Raw genomic sequence first — 21,366 nt, 5'->3', positions numbered from 1 at the left:
TCTTTTATACCTCTTATTTTGTTATTCTTTCTTCTTATTTGTATTTTTGAACAAAAACTAAAGACGCAATAAAGATAGAAGACATTTTTTACACATTTTAACTGGATTACCTCTTAAATATTCACTACCATGACGTGTTCAGTTTGAAAATCTAAAACCACTCTAATTGTTTCACTTCTGAGGACATCCTGTTTAAAAAGTAGTGACTCTGTTATTTAACAGAATTCCTCCTTGAATGGAGGAAGCTTATTTCCACCATGCAATGGACTGGCCTGCATTCTCTCCTGACCTAAAATATGGTGTCCACAAGATTTATAGGTACAGAGTGAAAACAGTCCACCTTCTTGTTACAGAAAGAACTCCCATCACAGAACAGACCCAAAGAAATCTATTCCAGGCAAAAGAGGAAGAAATGGTCAAAAGGTGAGAGAGGGGAAATGGGAAACACACTTTTCTGTGAGTGAGGGAAGAAATGACTAATAACACAATTCTCTGAAATTATCCTGCAGGTGCTTTGCTTTGCAGTAGATGACATGCAAAGTGTTACCAAATTCTAAATTTAGAACCTTTTAGTTCTGTCTGACAGTATCTCATATACACATAAATAAATACTTTGTGCTGCACTCTGGCTCTAGCTTACAACTAGTGTTTTCTGGCCATACCATCTGAAGTAGCAATGCCTCATGTAGAAGGACAATTTTATATTTTGGTTAAGAAAAAGGGTATTGCTCGTCCTCTTGAAGGCAACAGATTGTATGTAAGCACCCAATAAAAGATTGCTGAAAAACAGAATCTCAGATTATTAGCTGGCCAAAGGAGTACAATGGTCCTTGAAATGAAAGATAAACAAGAGTGCCACTACAGTGCTTGCCTTTTGATGTCTAATCTGCTGTGGTGCCTTCTCTCCATGTATTCAAAAAGTAATTTTGGTAATCTTTAGAATGCATACATTGGCTTTCCTAAACAAAGGGAAATGTCTCCAGGCAGGAACAGACAAACTGGTGGCAGAAAAGCTAGGCTAAATGTACATTGACTTTAGGGTACTGAACCTGGGATCAAACTCCTCTCTTCAACATGGTTTTGAACATTCACACTGCACCCAGTGTTTTGCAGACAGTCTGCATGTCCTACTTCTCCAGCATATGTCACATTTGAGCATATAAGCATATGCCACAGGAACAGATGTGAGACACTGGGAATGCTAAATCAGGCACAGTACATACAGACTCTATATTCTAGGTAAATTCATGCTTGGATCCAAGGCAAGTAATCATGCAAACATTTTTCCTCTTCAGAATTCGCCAAGAGTTGTTTCCAACCAAATTTGAGCAGGGTTTATGAATGTGAGGCAAATCCAGACTTTCATATAGCTAGGTTAATTGACTGAATTGCAGTTTGGGTATACTCTGATTGCACACCTGTCTCAGACAGGTTCTAATTTCTATCCTTATTCAGTGAATGTTAATACAGTTTTATTATTTTTAATTTTACTTTGTGGGATTGGGAATAAATCAGATAGAGTATAGCTGTGTCTTTGAGAAAGATAAAAAGACAGAGGCAACAACTGACAACTTACTGAGCACACTATTGAGTTGCAAAAGGAATCAAAACAGTCTAAAACCAATGCCTCTGGAGATGCTCAGCTTCTAACATCATGGGTATTTTAAATTGACCTGGCCTTACTGAACCAAGGAGAGTTTTAACATGAATTTCAACAGTAAAACAGCAACATCAGTGTTTAAATGTTTTTGGAAAGCCAATTTTATATTTACATGCTGAAGGTTCTTTTCTTGTCTTCAAGAAGAGAAGAATGTCAAATGGTGGGGTTTTAGGGAATATATGTGAAAGTAGCTTCTTAAAAACATATTACGGTTGTCAGGAATCAATGGCTAGCTTGAGAAAAAGTGAAAATAAGATGAAGAATTTGAAGTGATATTTCATTTATAAAATTTTATTCTAGTGCTTTGTATTTTATACCTCTGTGACATGCTTTGATGGTTTTTATGATGAAGATTTAATAATAATAATAAATAAATAAATAAATTAGTCACTAGTTCATTACAAATTAATGTCTAGGAGCATCCCCCCTGCCCTCCCCAATGAATTGAAATGTTTCACTGATGTAACTTGAGATATCCAGGAACAGATAAAAACCTTAAACTCCTGCTTTCTATTTGTGCATATTGTTTTACGTTTCAAGTAGGCTTGCTTAAAAGACATTAAAAGTTATATATGCTTATATGCATAAAGCTAAGTAAAATACTTGTTCATACCTTCAAAGTAACCAGCATATATAGGCTGTGTCTTCCTTGGTGGTTTCACATGGAGATGTTTATTTTCATTGTTTTTGAACAACGCCAGGCACACAGCTGGGTCTAGATGACAAGAACAAGTTAAAATCAAAGGTCAGACCTGGCTCATTCATTCCTTCAAGCAGTTTTTCACCTTTTAGCCACTTAATAAATGAAAATACCTTTAAAATTAGGTTTTATATTCACAAAGGATTATACTTTGTAAAATAAAGCAACATAAATACACGTGCAACTGAGAACCAAAGTCACTATTTTGCAGGATTTTAACACTAGTAATCTTTTAGCTAGCTCATCTCCAAATTAAAAATAAATTCTAAAGCACATATTTCCAGAAAATATTAAAAAAATCCTGCTTTTAAAGCTTGAAATTAAAGCAGAAATATTAGCAGAATATATACCAAGCACTGTTTCTAAAAGCTTTGGTTCAGAACTATTCAGCAGGCTAAATCAAGTCATTTATACCTATAAAATATTAACAGGAGGAAGTTTATTTTTTAAAGGCTAAACTTAGAGATAATAAGCTAACCTTCTTTCACGTCCCATCTTTACTGAAATAAAAAATACTCCAAAAGTCTTTTTATACTACATTATGAAATCTTGAGTAGTTTCCTGTTATTTTGAAAACTTTGCAAAGAAGCAAATGAACACAGAATTGTATATAAACCTAGACAAACATGTTCCTAGACTGGAAAAAAAAAAGAAGTTTAATTAAACAAGGCTAAACTATTGCCAAACCACAGAAGTCAGGAAAGGTGATTCTGATGCATTTTTTTTTTTTATGCGAAGGAAGAATTGTTTGCTTGACACAGGAGGAAAGTAGGAGTTTAAGGGAAACTGGGTTAGGAAGAACGTGAAAATTCTAAGCACAGTGCAGAACAAACCAGCCAGTTATTAAAAAAACCCAAAACCCCACACCAAAACCCAACCCCCCCAAAAACCCAACCAACCAACCAAAAAAAAAAAACCTTGAGAAGAATGTAGAAACAAAAGCAGATACATAATAATGAGCAAAAGTATATAGGGTTTTGTAGGTATGACACTGAGCATAAGATGAGTAAGAGAAAGCCAAAGGAAAAAATCAAAGGAATGTGTTTCATATGGTTAGAAGAAGAAGAAAATAACACAAGCAGAGAAATTCCTGAATATCTGAGGAACAATAAGCCAGAAGTGGTTTGTCTGCAAAGGTGACTACAAACTATCAGAAAAGAGTAGAAACTAATAAAAGTCAAGAGGAACAGCAATAGAACTTAGCAAGAAAGTAGATATAGCAAGGAAAGGATCTAAATTTTCACAAAGAATACAAGTGTAGCAAAAATGAATATGTAAGACACTGCCAGAACAGACAGAGCAGTAAAACATATGAGATGGAAAGACTCAAAAGAGCATTCAGACAGAATACATTTACATGACTATTCACATCTGATGCTTCATTTAGAGTTTGTTACATGACCTTATTGGTATTTATTGAGAGTTTATATGAGCATCTATAATACTGCATCAAAGTAAGTAGTTTTTTGTGTGTGTCCTTATTTATGGAAATAAAGGATCAGAATGCCCTGTTAAATCATTTTTTTATTTATTTTATTTTTAATTCAAAAATTCAAACATTTTTTACAAAGTTTAACAGCAATTTATAAAGTTGGTTTTGACTAGATCTATAATTGCAGTAGACTCTTCAGTTACAAATTAATGGAACATAACGGGATCTGAAGAGCTCCGCTTTTTCTCAGAAAATGCTCTCTTGACACAAGCAAGACATGCAGGCATATTGGAACTTTGCCTTGTAAGCCCAGAGATGTCTAACTGGGTGTGGATACTTTAAGAGAGAGCAGGTTGAGAAAACGCATCAGAATGTTATGGTATTCTTTGTCAGCCCACACTGCAGCAGCATTTGGATGACAGAACGTTCTTAATGGTGTTGATTTCTCATAAAGCAGCAAACTTGACTAACAAAGGAATCAAATGGAAGTTAGGCCATGCCTTCTTCCCTAGGCAGAATTGGCAATACTTTACACTTTGTTATCTCAAATTATCTAGAAGAAGCCCTCTCATCTTGTATGATGATTATAGCTTCCAAATTAAGCCAGACGTCAAATTTAAAGAATTTTAACCCACTTTTACTAACTAAAGTATAAATTCAATGAAACAACACAAGAAGTACAATAAATAATGATTAACTCCACTAGTTTTAAAGGTAATTATTAGACTTACTCTGATCACTTTATTCACAAACTGGATTACCAGATTTGTAGGTATTTTCACTTTGCATAGATGCATAAAGTATGCCTATTTTGGCATGTCTCCCAAGTCAAAAATAAATTTGCAGCAACCTAGTGTTCTTCATGGTAGCAAATATTTGGGTGAGTAGATCACAGTAAGATTTGTGATAAAAATATCTTGTGATAGTAATACATTGTATTTTAACAGTTCTCTCTGAAATGTTAAGTAACAGAAATTATAAAAATATTTTAAGTATGAATTATTATTGTGTTTTCTGTACTTGTAAGATAAATAGCCATACAAGTGCTATACATGGATAAAAAATTTACAGAATAATATTTTTTAAAATTACAATTTTTCCAGCACCCACTGTTGGAAACTAATAGTGTTAGTAAAAAGACTTCTAGCTTCTTCTAGCTTTATGCTAGTTACAAAGCCAGTGTTTCTCATCAACAGAAGACCAAAGACAAAGTGACAAAATTGATTAAAAACTCTTATGACAAAATGTGATTGAGGATTTCTATAATTCCTTAAATAACATACTTTTTGCCTATGTGGGTCTATTGAAATTGTTTCAAAATGTCTTAAAAACTTCATCTTTCCTTAATCCAGTCTCCCTCCCAATTCCATGAAAACTCCATCCAGTCCAAAGTTAAACTATACCAAGGATATTTGGGTGAAGTCACATGAAGTTACTAGTTCCAACCTAGATTTTTCAAAGATTTATTTGTGCACAAGGATATCAGTAGTAAAGAAGGTCCATGAACTGGGAAGAGAGGGAAATGATGGAAATTGTTCTTCTAAGAGATTTCTATCAGAAGACTTATCTTTGAGTCTTTGCAAAATAATTTAAATAATCTACAGGGATTTAACACAGTGCCAGACTACTTGAATTTGTACCTACCTGGATCACCTCAACCATTGCCTACAGCTCTTTTGTTATTAAAAATGAGTCCTTTTCTTTACCTAGTCCCAAATGTAGGCAATATTACATAGATTACTTTATAATACTAGTGCTTTTCAGTCTCTGAGCGAGCTAGGGAAATGAACTGCATGTACGCTTTGATGACAAGCAATCAAATGTTTTAGATTTCACACAGAGAACTGTGAAAGAGTCCAATAATTCAAAATCATACAAATATCTTCCTGGACCCTGGCATACTCATTTAAATGTGGCTTATTAGACAATGATCTGTGCTGGCAATCTAGGAACCAGGGAGGTAATTTAATGCACATTGCTTGGCTGACTCCAAATATAGAAGATAAGTTGGACAAACACAAGAAATGTTATAGAAACAATATGGAAGGAATAGTTACTGCCTGATCTGGCATCACATTTGTTAAACAACTTCTTGATAATATGTGAAACTGGAAGAATTAATATTTGTCATTCATTTTTGTTGTGCACTATCTCTAATTAGAAAACCATAAACATATATGTGCCAACTTTAAAGAGCTGATAAATGAAAGTAGCACACAGTGACAGATACTTATCTATAAGATAATTAAATTTGTAAATTAATTTTGAAGAAAGACCACATTTTGTTCCATCGTTAAACAGCAATGAGAACTCCAACTCATCCATGGCTGAAGTTCCTAGACTATACCACTACATGGAATACACAGCAACAACAGAAGTAGCTTGCTTTCTGCTACTAAGAAAATATAGACAAATGGTCATTTATGTAATGTGTAACAAGGAATAATAATTTCCCCCAGGTTTTTATTCTGACTGTTGTTAATTCCACAAATCAATGTTGTGTAGTCAGATCATCTGTTCTGGAGTTGTGGCTTTTGAGGGGGGTGGGTTGGGATTTTGTTATGGGTTGTTTTTTTGTTTGTTTAATTAGCATTGCGTTGCTGTCTTAAATTCTAAACTGCTGCTAAAAATATTTGCTGATCTCTGTGAAATATCTTTATCATTGTGCTCTGGTTCTAGGAGTCAAGGCCCACTCCAGCTGCTTTTTACCTTTTTTTTTTTTTTTTTCCCCCTACCTATGTGGCAGCAACAATTACCATCTGATGCGGTCAGTCACTGACAAGAGAGCTTTCCTTTGGAAAATAAATTGTTAAACAGGAAGTAATACAGCTCTAGGAGAGAGAAGCTGAAAGCAAGACATGGCTTCCAGCTACCCTAAAAGAAAAAGAAGTTAACTTTCAGAGGCTACTAAAAAATCCACTGAATCAAGGAAATTCAAAGTTAAGCAAGAAATTCTGTACTGCTGTGCCAAGACATCTTTAGGAAGATAAGATTGTTATGAGTCATAGATGCTTAATTTTTTTAAGCATAGTGAGGTGAATTAATGTCTGCTGTATTTCAATTTTTAATTAGAATTTCCATAGAATTTTAGGCACCCCTGATAAAACAGGAATATTTCTGACATTATGCCAGTTTTACTTGGCTGCAAAATTTCTGTTTTCTTCCCACACTTTTTGTATTATCTTACTGTGGAGTAAAAATAGTTGAAGCAGACACAGCCTACATTTGGTATTGTTAAAATACAGGCCACAATCTTATTTAACTACATAAACAAGCATACATAACTGTAGCGGATTAGGGCATAACAGGCCTTAAGGCCACTAGCTGGTGGGACTGGTCTACTGCAATATAAGCATTGCCTGAATCACTCTGTGTTATAAGGTTATGCTACTTTAAGCTCTTCCTTGTAATACAAACCACAGGATTCAGTGCACTTGCCAGTATTTTCCATATTTTTTCCACTACTGAGAAGGTACATGGCCAGACATATGAGGTAAGATATTTCCCAGTTACTTCTACATATCTACAGTTTAACTCTGTATTTCAGCCAGTCACTCTCAGTTTTGTGTCTAGGCAATGGAGAACTATAAGTGCTTTTACAGTGAGATTCAAGTAGCCTGCTTTTTAATTGTTTTAGGAGGAAATTAATAGCATTTAAGGTATCTATTTCTTTGCATAAAAGAATGCAGATGACTAGCTCAGATGTAGACTTCTATAATTTATCAAATTAATCCCATCACTGTTGTGCTAAGAGAAGAAAAATGTTTTAGATGGAAAATGGAAAGAAATAAATTCCTACACCTGAGGATGTTAAGAACTGAACCTGTTCATGAGTGTTCAATCCAAGCTCCAATTCAGCAGATGCCTTGACTATATTAACGAGCAATTGTAAAACTCTCTGAATGGAAGCTGATTTAACACTTTGCATTTGTGAAACTAAGGCATAAGGCAAAACTTTGATAGCATATGGAAGCAGACAGCATACTCTGACAGGACATTTGTTTCTACAAACCCATCAGTAACTTAGCAGTACTTGCAGTAATAAGACCATTACCATAGACTGTTCAACAGCACATAAAAGATGTTTGGGATGATGCCAAAATCTTAGAATAAAAGCTAAAAGTTTATTTGTTAATAGCTTATAATTTATGTATCTAGAACTTTTAGATGCTTTTCTTTTTGTCAGAACTCAGTGTTTTGCTCTTAAGTCAGATATGTAGTAATAAATGGATACAACATAGAAAATAGATTTTTTACACCTTGCAATTCACACTCTAAGTGGATGCTGGCTTCTTATTTTCTAGTGGGTAGGAATCTTTATCACTAACAAAATTATTTAGAAGGTATTAGCACACCTTCTACTATGTTAATTCAGGAAGCTAAAATGGAAACAGTTGCAATTGTAACACTGAGGACCTGGAAATTCTAAGAACAGAAATAATAATACTTAAAATATATCCTATGACATTTCATACATAGCTTCAGTAAGTACAAGATGGGCAAAGCTCATTTCAGAGGAGATGAAGGTGATGGGATGCTAATTTCTATAGAAACGCTACAAGACAGTGTTGACATTTACTTATTCAGATGCATTTCAATCTGCTTTTAAATACTAGAAGGAATAAAGTCTCTTATGAAATTCCTGCTTCAGTAGGATTAAACTCACAGCAATGGCCTAAGATTGTGAACTCTTTCTCTCTAGGTATACTGGAATTGCAGTAAGTATTCTAGCATGAGCTGCAACACACAGAGATCCAAGAAAGATACTGACAGCCTAATGGCTCTGGTTACAGTTTCCTGATCTGGAGCTGGCTAGCCTCAGGAGGTATATATACTCTAATTTAAATGCTGTAAAGTCCCTCTGTTCAACCAGACCCTCAAAAAGACCCTGGCTTGCTCTCACCACTTCAGAGGAGCTAGCTGATGTAAAATATAGTTATATACACAGAGATTCTTACATGAAGAATATTCCATCAGGATAATTTTTTAGTGCAACAGCTGAGATTTAGCATCAGTTTAAGATAAAAATACTTGTTTAGCTGATAAGGTCTACTTGGTCCTTATTGACCAAGGAAGGCCTGACTTTGCCAGTGTGGTATATAAGAAAGAATAGTTGGCTTGATAATCTTTGTACTGAAAAATAATTGAGTATCCAATATTTTCAGTCATATTTCTTGGTTCTGGAAATTACGCTTTCTTCCAATGTGAAAAAAGACTGCAATTTCAATAACTGTCAGATAACTCTATAGAGAAAAATTACATATATGGGTTATTTTTGTGCATGTGATAATAGTCAGAAACACAAAATATGTCTATATGAGGCAGTGTCGAGAAGACAAAATTTGAACCTATAAAAACATTATGCAAAAGTTTTTTAAATTTTTTTAAAAACTAGTAATATACTTTGAGAATATTCCAAGTGGTACATTAAAAATCTCAACACCCATATACCATATTGAATAATCTGAACAAAGTGAATATAAACATATCTAAAAAATCTATTAGAACTACAACAAAAATAGGATAGCAAATTTGATATGCTCAATCAGACATTTATGACTGGATTAATTACTACTAATGTAAACCAGAGAGCATATAGAAAAAAAAAGATGATATAACCTAATAAGCTCTATTCATTTAAAAATGATACAGAGGCTACCACATGGAATATATGTAAACAACTCAGCTACACAGCAGATATTTACTTCTTTTTTTTTCTAATGTAACATGGTAGGGCATCATGGGAAGCTAACAAGATTTAAATATAATAACTAAACTCCTATCCATTTTTTCTCCTTTAACAATAAAACATAGTTTGCTGATTACACGCCTGTCTCCACCCTCCCCCCCTTTTTTAAAAAATATAATTTAAACTAGAGATTTTTTTTTGTCATATTTACTTTTAGGAATGATTTTTAAAGTAGAACAAAATATACAAAGAAACATTTTTCTTAACTTTATCTGTAGGCTGAATTTTTTCCCTTTGAAGAGCAAAATGCCTTTCAATATTTTCAATATTTAATGCAGAAGAGATTTGCAAAGTTATACAAAAGATGAAAATTAACTGTAGCTTGTGATAGAATTTTTTTTTTTTAAAAAAAGTAAATAAAGAGACACTTTCCAAAGACTATTTAGAGTTAGGTCCTGTTGCCAATCAGGCTCTTACATATGTGAATGTTTCTTATACTAGCAGTATGTTCTTAATATTTTTATTAACGTATTCCATTAGTATATCATACTAACAGTTAATGATTCTAAGAAAGGTTCATTGATATAAGAAGTATCTGAGAAGAACCAGAAGACAATGACAGAGAAGCTGGATAAACACAATCTACTTCCACAATGCATATTTAATATAATAAATATGACTTCATTTCATATGTCTCTAAATGTCATTTTCATAATAATTCCAGCCTAAGTCAATAATTTTAACCTGATATTCTCCCAAGAGGAAAATACAAGCAGCACAAAATGCAGACATATAAATTCCATATCTAGAAAAAGAGATACATGAACAAAAAGAAACAAAATTTCTGTTTAGCATAGTTGTCACATACTCATCTTCAAAATACAGTAGAAAAATTTTAAAAATCTGAATATTTTATCACTGTAACAAGTTGATCTAAATTGAGTTGCTTTTACTGAATCACACTCCACCTTTATTCAAATTAATGTTTAATGTTGTGCAGGCAAACTTCTTAAGAGAAAGACACTATTTTGAGATTTAAGAGTAGAAAAGTTTCATCAATATAACCATTTTTAAACTGTTGACTTACCTAAATTTTTATTACTGTATTTCTGGGGCTTCATTTTATGGGACCTCTTCAGCATTAGCTGTGCAGTAGAAATATCTTTAAAACCCCTAGGGGAAGAGAATAACTTACTAAACATTTCACATGTATTATGTTACACCAGCTGCATATTATTGTATAATGCACTTTTCAGAAAGAATACAACGTGTATAGTATTTCTTATGCATAGCATGAAACTTATGAAACTTTCTGAATTACACAGATAGCTGCAATGCTTATCTTAACATTACATTATTGCAACTGTCTCCCAGACACTTGTAGATGTGATTAGAGTAATTTTTACTTTGGTAGAAAACAGAGATTCTTGAAAGATGGAACTTAAGTAACAGCAAGCAACAGCCAGCTATACTGTATCTAGTCCTGGAAATCACTAAGTAAGCAAAATAGCTTAACATACCATTCTTCTAAAATTTTTTCTTCTTTTTCAGACATGAATGAAAATTTCTTTCTTCCCTTCCAGTCAGAGAGCTGTGACGTTTTTCCCTTCCTTGACCTGAAAACAAAGTACAAGAGTGGTACTGAAAGGTAGGTAAAAAAGAAAGGGTCTCGGATGATTATTTTGCAGCCTTTGTTATTCTGCAAGTTGTTTGTGCCTTTTAAAGGCACTTTTGAAGCTTGGAAATAATACAAAAAAATCTATTTTAATACTCCAGGAAGGCTTTATCTTGGAGAGTAATAAAAGTCTGCCATCAATTTGAAATGTTTACATTTCAATTACTTGATGCATATTTCAGTCCTTTCTCTCCAAAAGAATGCAGCTGTGTAAGAAATCCCTTTTAATCTTTATCTAGTCTTACAAATCTCTATTTCAACATCTATGTTATGATATATGTGAAAAAATATAATTTTTATGATTTATAGTCAAACCTAGATAAATCAAAATACACATATATATTATATTCTTAATTCTGGTAGCCAATGAAAAATGACAACTGATATTTGGTTTTAACAAGTAAATAGCTTTTATCTCCCGTAATATATTAACCAAAAGTAGCAAAAGCATCAGAAAAGCCTCAAGTTCTCCTAATTGATTTTTGTAAAATTCAAACGAACCAAATAAAATGAAAAAAATATATTATTTGACTTACCTGCCATGAAACTGGCTATTTTCTGCTGAATATGAATGTGATCTTTTAACACACTGCCAGGTGTCCGGTGGGGACAATGACAAGCTATTTGAATGTTCACTGGAATTTGAAGGCCTAGAATACTTCTAAGTAAAAGAAAGAAGAAAAATGCAGTTGATGATTCCTGCAAATTTGAATTTAAAATGCACAGGTAAACCTGCACCAGGGTTTCAGTCTGTTACTGTAACAGAAAGGATTCTTAATGGTGACATGCCCATTATAGACCTTACTTTCTAAATTGAGCTAAAAGATTATTTTAGTTATGCGTAATGTCCCCAAATATAATGAATTTATAAGATTCCTTTATTTTAATTGTAGGAAATAAAACATCAGTAATATTACACTTGTAACAAGAAGAGAAAACCCTACCAAAACAAAAAGCTAAAACTTCAAAGTTTAAGAAATAACTAGCAGACATTACAGTTCAATGACCTTTAGCTGTTCTGAAAACATTCAGCTGTTGTCATATAATGCAGATTTTAGTATTTTTAAAGTAGTGTGTCAACTAGCAATTTTTAATCCATTGCCAAATGTACAGATGAAGCACATCATCTTTTTTTTTCTGCTACTGTGAAGTAAAGTGTTGAAATAAATCCAAAATAAAGAAAAAACTAAGCAAATGAAAGAAAATCTAAAAGAAAAATTGCATCTGGAGATGAGGAGGAAGTCTGAGACTTCTAAAAGTAATTGTGTTTTTCAAGTCAATAGATTGTCTTATTAATCACCCCAGACTAGCATATCCTTAAGGAATGAATAAAGACTGAAGAGTAAGAAGTTTCTGTGACATGTTACCTTTGGCCAGTCCAGCTTGTTTGAGAGCAGGAGTGTTTTTGAAGGGAAATGGGTGGAATCTAGAATTAGCCATTCCTTCTCTATTGCAGCCTGCATGAATGAGTAAAGTCAAACAATGGACTGACAAAATCAGTTTAGTTTGATCACTTTTGCAAAGTCTCTTTTAAATTGTGATGCATACTGTTTCAAGTGTTTTCAAGTTGTATATCAGAACTGCCACCTGCAGAGCAATCTTCAAACACCTTTGGAGACGCTGTGTTGTATTGTTCTATTTTAAACAAATCAGATTAACAGTATTTGTGGGTTGTGGAGGTTTTGGGGTTTTTGCATTTGTTTTGTTTTTTAAATAAGATGCATCCCTTTCTTCTCAAATTCTTGTAATTTTATCCCAACATTGTTAGTAAATTCAAATTATTAAGACTGCTGAACTCTGAAAAAAGGCCTAAAGACCATGAACAGCTTTGCTGTTTTTGACTGAGCATTTTATATCAGATGTAGGTGCCTGACTGTCAAACTTGCTTTTGCTGAGTTGAACTGAAATAGTGAAGAGTTTTCACTGAAATTTGGATTAAAACCCTGAATGCTATATGTACTTATTTTTTCAACTAATTTATTTTTGATGTAACAGAATAATTGGCAAACTAAAATAATAGCTTGCAATGAAGAGAGGTGACTGAATAGGTGCTATCTGTAGTGTCAAGCACTTCATGGCAGAATTCAGTTTTCTTTCATAAAAAGAGAATTTAGATTTTGTTTCAAACTCAACCTGTATATGACATTTTTTTTATACATCCTTGAGTTTTTCAACCACGTGTTTTTTCAATATATTCCGATAAGCGAGAGAAGCAAATTACTTCCACACAGCAAGTAAACACCACGGAAGAATTTGGCTCCACTTAAACAGGGCTCAGTCATTCAGGCTGTTCTCACTTCAGCAACAAAGAGTTTGGGGTTCATTCCTTTTAAAATGTCTAATTTATAAAACTGGACTACCTTTCTCCTATTCATAGAATATTTCAGATTGCACAGATTTCTGACCCTAAGAAATTATCCTGACTTTGGATACTTTAATGTGTAGTTTGTGTAGGACTTTGCATGGCCTTAGATTGGTGAACAAGATTTTCCGAGCTCTCTGAAATTCTGACAAACTATATTCCACCTATTTTGAGAAGGTTGCTTCAGGTACTAGTCACATAGTTTGGTGACTCTAAGACCACTTGTTTTATTTATAAGGTAACTGTGAGCCACTATTCTTCCATTCTGACATAGCTTTTTAAAATAAATTTTCAATAAACTCTGACTTTATTTTCATGTCTTAAAAGGGATGCATTCTCATACTTTGACTCCTTGTTTCTGGAATTCTGTATTCTTTGATTACAGTATGATTTGGGTTTTATTCTTTTATTTAATAAATCTGGACAAATTCTACGCACTTATTATTAACAGATAATACCTCTTTACCACTCTTCTCCTTCTTACCATTTCAATTCAGGATAAATATAAAATGTTACCTTTTTACCACACGTCCCCTCTCAGGTGGTCATATGTATTAAGAAATCTATGTAAATAAACCGTAGAGCCAGGCAACAAATAAAATCTATCACGTTCTGTAACTGTTACATTTACCTACAATCCACTAACTTACCTCTCCTCAGTTATTACTCTTACACTGACAACCATTGAATGGTTGATTAAAAAAAAACAACTCACAGTTAAAATCTATTCCAGAAACAGGTTGTAGTAAATCAAATCCCAAAAGGTGATCATTTAAAGATGTGAAATTGGTACAATTCAGACACAGAAGACTGACAACTTCATATCTCAGCTGAGACACAGCTATGACACATTCAAGTTTTGCATTTACCTGGGGTTTATGGGCAGAACGGTCAAAATGAGTAACTATGAGAAAGGGAGACAATCTGACCAAAAACTTGCCTTGAAATTAGATAATTAGATGTTATTCTTCCTTGAATTTACTCTTCAACTGCACTATGAAAATCATATTTGTAGTTTTTCAGACAAGAATTTTTCACTTGTTTTCTAAGTGTGGGCATGCAATCTAGTCACAGGTAAATTCAATGTCTGTAAAAGATGTGTCTTCTATCTTGCTGGTATATAAAGCCATACAAAAATGGCAAATTTCTTAAGTATTTTTTTCCTCCTCTACTTGCAAAAGAATCAATACAGCTGGGAGAGAGTTACATGTACAATTTAAATGTCAATCAACTTAACTGGTGTGTACAATGATGTACAAGAATCACTTAAGCAGTGCACTGATCGAATCCTTTTGCTTTATAGTTGTACCATAATCCAATTAAAGTTCTTTGTTCTTAATATTTAGGTTGAAACTTTTCTCACAAATATTTTCTTAGCCTAGTGTCTGCCATTTGCTAATTTAATATTCCCCACAGTGTTTTTATTTCTTTCATAGCCTATAAAATGTCTTTCAGTGTTCTAACTGTTGAAAAGAAGTATCAATGAAAATATAAAAGCATGATTCAAAAGTATAAATACACAAGTATAAAAAAAAAAATAATGATTTATTATTAAGCACATTAGGCACTCCTATGAATTTGTAGCGTATTATGGAATTATATCACACTGTTGTTTGCTTTGGCTAACAAAAATAAACACATAATTGATTTTCAAATATATGCTCTTCAACTATTTTTATCCCTAGAGATTTTGACAGCACCAAGTTCAAGAAACTGTCCATACCTTTCTCATAAGCACAGTCCTAAATTATAATTAATGCAAAGTTTATGACAGATTTACCAATACCTAAGGCTAAAAACTAGATCAATTTCTTCTGACATTGTCCACTAGAAGAAAAACACACACCCACAATCATCCCAGATAAATTACAAAGCAAATAAAACTATAATGTTTAATTGTATGAACTACATAAGCAATTATAGGCATACTATATTTATGTTTATTTCTAAAGCCAAATTAATTCCTTAATTTCATAAATACTGAGGTATATAACATATCTTTACACATGTGTAAATCACATACAATTGATTTAACACACATCATTTTATCTGAAGCTTTTATGTCATCCATAATTCAGTTCCATTGTTTGTTTCAAATCAAAGACTAAGTTTCAATTTTCACGAGCACACAAAACATACATAGACCTTTCTGATTTTTTTTTTAAACTTCATAGAAATAAATTCACTTCAAATTACTGTTTGAAACACATTTTTAATACCTGGCAAAGTTTTCGATTTTTTTTTTTTTATTTGGGCCTTTTTTTATGACTTTATGTTAGTTTTCATTTAGCTCTTGCTCAGGACACAAACAACATACTTCCAAGACTAGAAAGAATACAGAAAACCAAATTCACTGTTAAACACAACACAATTATCCCTGATATTCTTCAACAAGAAGGTGTGAATATAGTTGGTTTTAGGGTTTTCTTTCTGGATTTTAATAATAAAACTTAGCATTTGCCATTTCCATTTATCCATTAGGATTAAGAACTTTTTCTTCTGAATCAAAAGGCTTTTTTCACCCTTTAAGAATCTAAGCCTGCCAGGGTTCTTCTCTCCCCTTTGATTTTGTAGCTTGCCAATGAACTCTGGAGGCTTAGGGATTGTTTTTCATGGCATGTTGTATTTAACCTTTTTTGTTTTGTTATTCCTTCATTTTTCAAATATTTAATTTATCCCTTTCTTTGCAAAATGTAATGACTGTTTACCATCAAATATTAAACTTCTGTGATCTCAGAAACAGAATCCAATCCTACAACCACCACAGTCAGTGAGAATAGTTCTACTAAAATGGAGACTGAATGAGCTACTGAAAAGCAGAGTTTTAGTGCAAGCATTATTTAAACAATCTAAATCTAGGCGTGTTTTATATGCTCTGGATTATATTCTGGAGCTACATAATAATTTCTGATGATTATACATGTAATTTGGGCTGTTCTGAGTCATACTTAAATCATGAACAAAGAACAGTTCACAGGACACAGTCTTAAACTACACTCAGCTTTGAAGCACTCCTACAAGTAACTGTCCAAACTGGGAATAATCCTGTCACATATTGCCTGTCATCTCTCAGGTCAAGGAGGATCACAAGAGTATGATAAAACCCTAGCCAATTCCCAAACCTGTACTATGGTTGAAGCAGAGGATGCAAGAAGGCATTAACAATAAAGGTTGAAAAGAAAGGCCAGCATTTGTTATGTAACAACTCAGTTCTGGATCAGACCATGTATCTATCTACATCAGTACTCTGCTATGAGAAGAGTTAAGCAGCAAGTGCTTATGGAAAGAATGAAAGGAGCTGGACACGTTGAGGACAATCCTTCCCTCAGTATATTCTTTCAGACCTTGGAAACTGGTGGTTTAAGGACTTTCTGCTAACATCTAGGAAAAGATTCTTTAACTCAAAACAGTAGTCTAACTTCTTATGACAAATATAGCCACGCAGTTAGTGTGCTTGCAAGGTCATTTCTGTGTCAATCCAGAAAGAATGCAAATCATTTACATTTCTCAGAGGATGGTGAACTGCAAAAGGCCAACATGTTGGCTGCCATGGGAGCTGAAGCTACCCTAGGTTTCCAAACACAGTGGACCTCAGAACCACGAGATGAATCATCGTCTGATAAAACTGTGGAAGTATTTTTGAAAATTTGGGAGAACTAACTCTTTATACCTCTTTCCTTTCTTCCTTCACTTCATTGACTCATTCACTGTTTGCAGGATAGCAATGGATTAGCCAGATTTTTTTTTTTATTGATATTTATTTAGTGCTTTTATTTATATAGTATCTTAAGATAAAAATAGGAAAATTGCCCTACAGAATTCAAACAAGCAGAACAAAATTAATATCCAAAAATCACTCCGAACTCAGAGTCATGACTGGCTCCTGAGCATTACATTAGAATAGGAGGAATGGTGGATGGGGGTTGGGGAGCATCTTTTATTAAGAAAAAAAATATTTCCACATTAGAATTTCACAGAAACAGTGTGTGGAATTCTTTGCTTTTTAAAAAAACATTCACCTCCCAGTTCCCCTGCCTGGTTTTGTCTAACCTGTTTTTCTGGACTTCTGTTCCCCACGGTGAGGCAGCCCATTAGTGGCATTTTCAGTCAGAATGGCCCTTTTTCAACAAGATTTCACTAAGTGTCTTCCCTTTCTAGATTCAAATTAGTTTTTAATAAGAATAATATGTAATATGAATAAATAAATAAATAATTCAGAATTAAACTTTCCACTAGTTTTCTCTACAGAATACAAGTTTAAATAAGGTTCTTCAGGGTGATGTCCTTGATTTCTACTTTCCTAGTTTTTGGTGAGTATATTTGAATAGCACAGTTAAAATCTAGTTCGCTCCAAGAAAATAAAAAAAAAGTTAAAATGAAAAGACAAGTGAAAGCTAGTATTTTAATCCAAGGCAGAATGTTCAACAGCTTTCTATGAGTATTTCAAATAAACTGACAAAATTTCTTCTTGGGCAACATGCCACATGAAGAACTATTTTTTCTAGCGTTAGATACCTTGCAGGTTAAATAATTGCTCAGACTGGGAGAAGGAGTGGCCAGGCAGAAGGATCATAACCCGAAGGTTAACCCTGTGGATATTCACAACAGAACAGGGCATACCACAGCCAGCCATGCTGTACTGTCTTTCATCTGGCAGAAAGCTGTAACTTTCTCTCTTGGTTCATGGCAAACATATTTAACTCTGTGGCATATTTTGTTCAAATCCTGTGCTACTGCAGGACAACATCTTTAATTTCTTTTTAAACTAAACTTCATTTCTGCCAAGGCCCAAGTATTCTTTGCTAGAAATGTCTTCTCTAAGGGCATAATGAAATTTTAACAAACTTCTTAAGAAATCACAAATTTTTAGCTCTTATAGCTGATACAAAAGGACCAGATCGCTTTTCTATGCTCACTTACATATTGATAGACTGCGACCGAAAACTTCTTTAGAAATTAAAGATCTAGATATTTTTGTGTATTTAGCCTTTTCTTTCATCCAGTCTTTTCAGGAATCAGATTACTCTATGGGCTAGCTTTTCTGAGAAAATAAAGTTCACGTGTAAAGCTTAGTTCAATGTCAGGAAGTTAAATGTCAGTTCAGGCCCAGACTTTCTAAAAAACTTCCAAAGCTAAGACAATATCAAATATGATCAACCTTAACTAAATCATCTATTAGTTGCATTATTATTCCATTTCTAATGCCACAAAAATTCAGTCTTAATTTCCACCATTTTAAAACTATATGTAAATGTATTGATTTGAACTATTTTATAAAAAACTATATACAGACATCTTTTTAATTAGACAGTTTAGTGAATATACATTTCATAGAAAATGGATCTCTGAACTTCAAGCAGTAGGAAAAAATAATCTTTTTGTCTGGGTTTGTCTTTCATGATTTTTCACATATTTTATGTGGTGAAGATAAATAGGTTAGCACCCTAATAAAGGTTATTTTAACCTTTGGCAATGCTTCTTTTTCAACCCTTTCTTTATATAAGACAACAGAATTAGGAAAGAAAGCTGGGCACGGCTACATTCTTATGACTGCTAAAACCAAACAATTTTTTAAGCCAAAAATAGTAGTGAGTATCATATGTATTCCAGAGAAACATCACAACGATTAATTGATCCCAAGAGATCTTACAGACTTACAAAAGCTGGTTAATTATTGGAGTACATTCTTGTAAGAAAATCAGAGGACAAACATAGTTTTGTAGTTGTCCATTTATAAGAAAGATATATTAACAGTTACTAGAAAAACACTCTGTTAAGAAAAACATTCAAGAAAATTTTACGGAGGAAACTTTTATCCAAATGTCTTTTTTCCAAACTGTTTAATAAACTCAGAAAGCTAACCGTTCTCTCAAATTCTAATGCATATCTATAAATTCAATATATGTATGTTTTTCTAAATACATAATACTAAAATTATGAAAATAATTTATTTCAGAATATAAAAAACTAAATGAATAATGAAAATTTCAGTGACCCTGTAAGTTTTCGTTCACAAAAAAGTTTGAATGTATACATATGTAATTACGTCTCCAAAAGTCTGAATCTTATTGTAGTTGATGCCAGTCATTCGTGACCTACATGACCCAAACTTTTCTAGACATGCATTTTTGTCTTAAGCCTGACAGTGTTCAAAGGAAGCTCTGGGTCCTACATCTTTTTTTAGAATACAGGAATAAAAAATACAGATGGGGTGAATGGTAACCTCAGCTTCAGAGGTTAGACATAGTTCAAGTAAGCATCAGAAATGTATGCTTCAAAAATCTTTTGAGATGTATACCCCCACTCATTTCAATAAACATCAGGATACTGGCACCTTCGGGCCACCCCTCAAAATGGCTCCAAGACCCCAGATGCAGTATTTCCCCTTTAAAATGTCACAAGTCTTCAGGTCTTCCCCACTCTGACTCTGCCACATTACACAAACTTTAGGTGGTACATCCCTGTAATCGTTTTTCCAAGTTCTTCTACCTCTGTAAAAACAAATAAAACTTTCAAGGGGCAATGAATTAAAAAAAAACAAACAAACAAAAGAGCTAAGGGACCCCTCATCCCCACACCTTAAATACTGCACATTCAAAGAATACACAGTTTCAAAGGAAGATAACCCCAAATGTTCTATCAAGTTTGGGGACTGAATACTAAAAACACCATAGAAAAGAAAGCCGTACTTTAGCTTGAAGTTTTTTCAAAAGAAGGACTCTCAGGCAGAAGCACAGGGTAACGAAAAGTAGACTAGTCACAAGTTTATAGTCATCTAGCCTTTAATATATTTCAAAATTCACGTCAGATGAGAAATTTGATTCAAGACAACTTTTCCTTTTTGTTTAAAAGTCCCTATTTCCGAAATAAGAACAAAAAAGTATTTGGAAGATAAAGAGCAAAGGACGACTAAGTTGTAAGCATATATTTTTTTTGAAACTGATAATAAAGAATCTCTAATTACACTAAAAATGCATAATTCTAAAGAAGATACGTCTTAATCATCTCTCAGCTTTACTCATACTTTTCTTATACATTCCTAGCACTTTAAATCTTTTGGGACCTGCACTGCTACACTCAGGGAAATTCAAGAGCTTCAGGATCTGGTTCTTTGGATTGGTTTCCTGTTGTAAACTCAAATTTGTGAAATGATCAATAGCTATTGCTATTACGATATAAAAATAAATTTTTCCAGTATTTTCCATAATAATAATAAAAAAAAAAAAGTTAAATTGAATACCGGAAGATGGTTTTAACAGCATTTAGCATTTAGGATTCCTTAGCCTACTCCATTCAAGGACAAACTCGACAAAGTTAAAAAGCTTTTTAGCTAAATTAAGATTGCTTTATAGGGTATATTTTTGGTTTTCTTCCTCTTCTGTGCTTCCACTATTAGAAATTCAAGAATTGCATGGCGAAGCAAGTCCATTAGAACCCTAGATCCTTTTCTGTGGTGCTGCTTCCTAGACAGTCAGCCCCTAGCTAACAGTGTTGCATGGGGTGACTCTAGCCCATATATCAGACTGCACTTACTCTTGTTGAAGATCATGAGGCTTTGGTCAGCCTGTTATCTAGCCTGTGCAAGCTCTAAAGAACACCCTGATCCTTCAGTATGCTGACTGCTGCCCCCAATTTGGTATCATCTGCACACTTACTGAGATTGGACTCTGTTCCATCATACAGGTTGTTAACTAAAACATTAACTAATTTGGTCCCCTACCATCTATGATGGGTTCCATTAATTGGATTAAAATTAATTCTGGATAAAAAAGTCCACAAGTTGGATTTTGCATCACAGAACACAACTGTTTGAGACTGGTAGTCCAGTCAATTTGCCATTTACCTTAC

The 21,366-nt window shown here is 33.4% G+C and overlaps 1 protein-coding gene across 1 annotated transcript in view; it reads right to left on the bottom strand.

Annotated features, from left to right (window-relative positions):
• LRRIQ1 (leucine rich repeats and IQ motif containing 1) overlaps positions 1 to 21,366 on the bottom strand; it is a 113,582-nt gene that overhangs the window by 41,010 nt on the left and 51,206 nt on the right. The window contains exons 18-22 of the mRNA XM_040596293.1: positions 12,524 to 12,613; positions 11,693 to 11,814; positions 11,002 to 11,097; positions 10,569 to 10,654; positions 2,274 to 2,375 (exon numbers count right to left, since the gene is read on the bottom strand). Coding sequence (XP_040452227.1) covers positions 2,274 to 2,375; positions 10,569 to 10,654; positions 11,002 to 11,097; positions 11,693 to 11,814; positions 12,524 to 12,613 — 496 coding nt within the window. The remainder of the gene's footprint in view (positions 1 to 2,273; positions 2,376 to 10,568; positions 10,655 to 11,001; positions 11,098 to 11,692; positions 11,815 to 12,523; positions 12,614 to 21,366) is intronic.

The sequence above is a fragment of the Falco naumanni genome, chromosome 5, assembly GCF_017639655.2.
Source record: "Falco naumanni isolate bFalNau1 chromosome 5, bFalNau1.pat, whole genome shotgun sequence".
In the NCBI taxonomy this organism is placed as follows: Eukaryota; Metazoa; Chordata; class Aves; order Falconiformes; family Falconidae; genus Falco; species Falco naumanni.
This window is presented reverse-complemented; position numbering and strand designations above follow the sequence as displayed.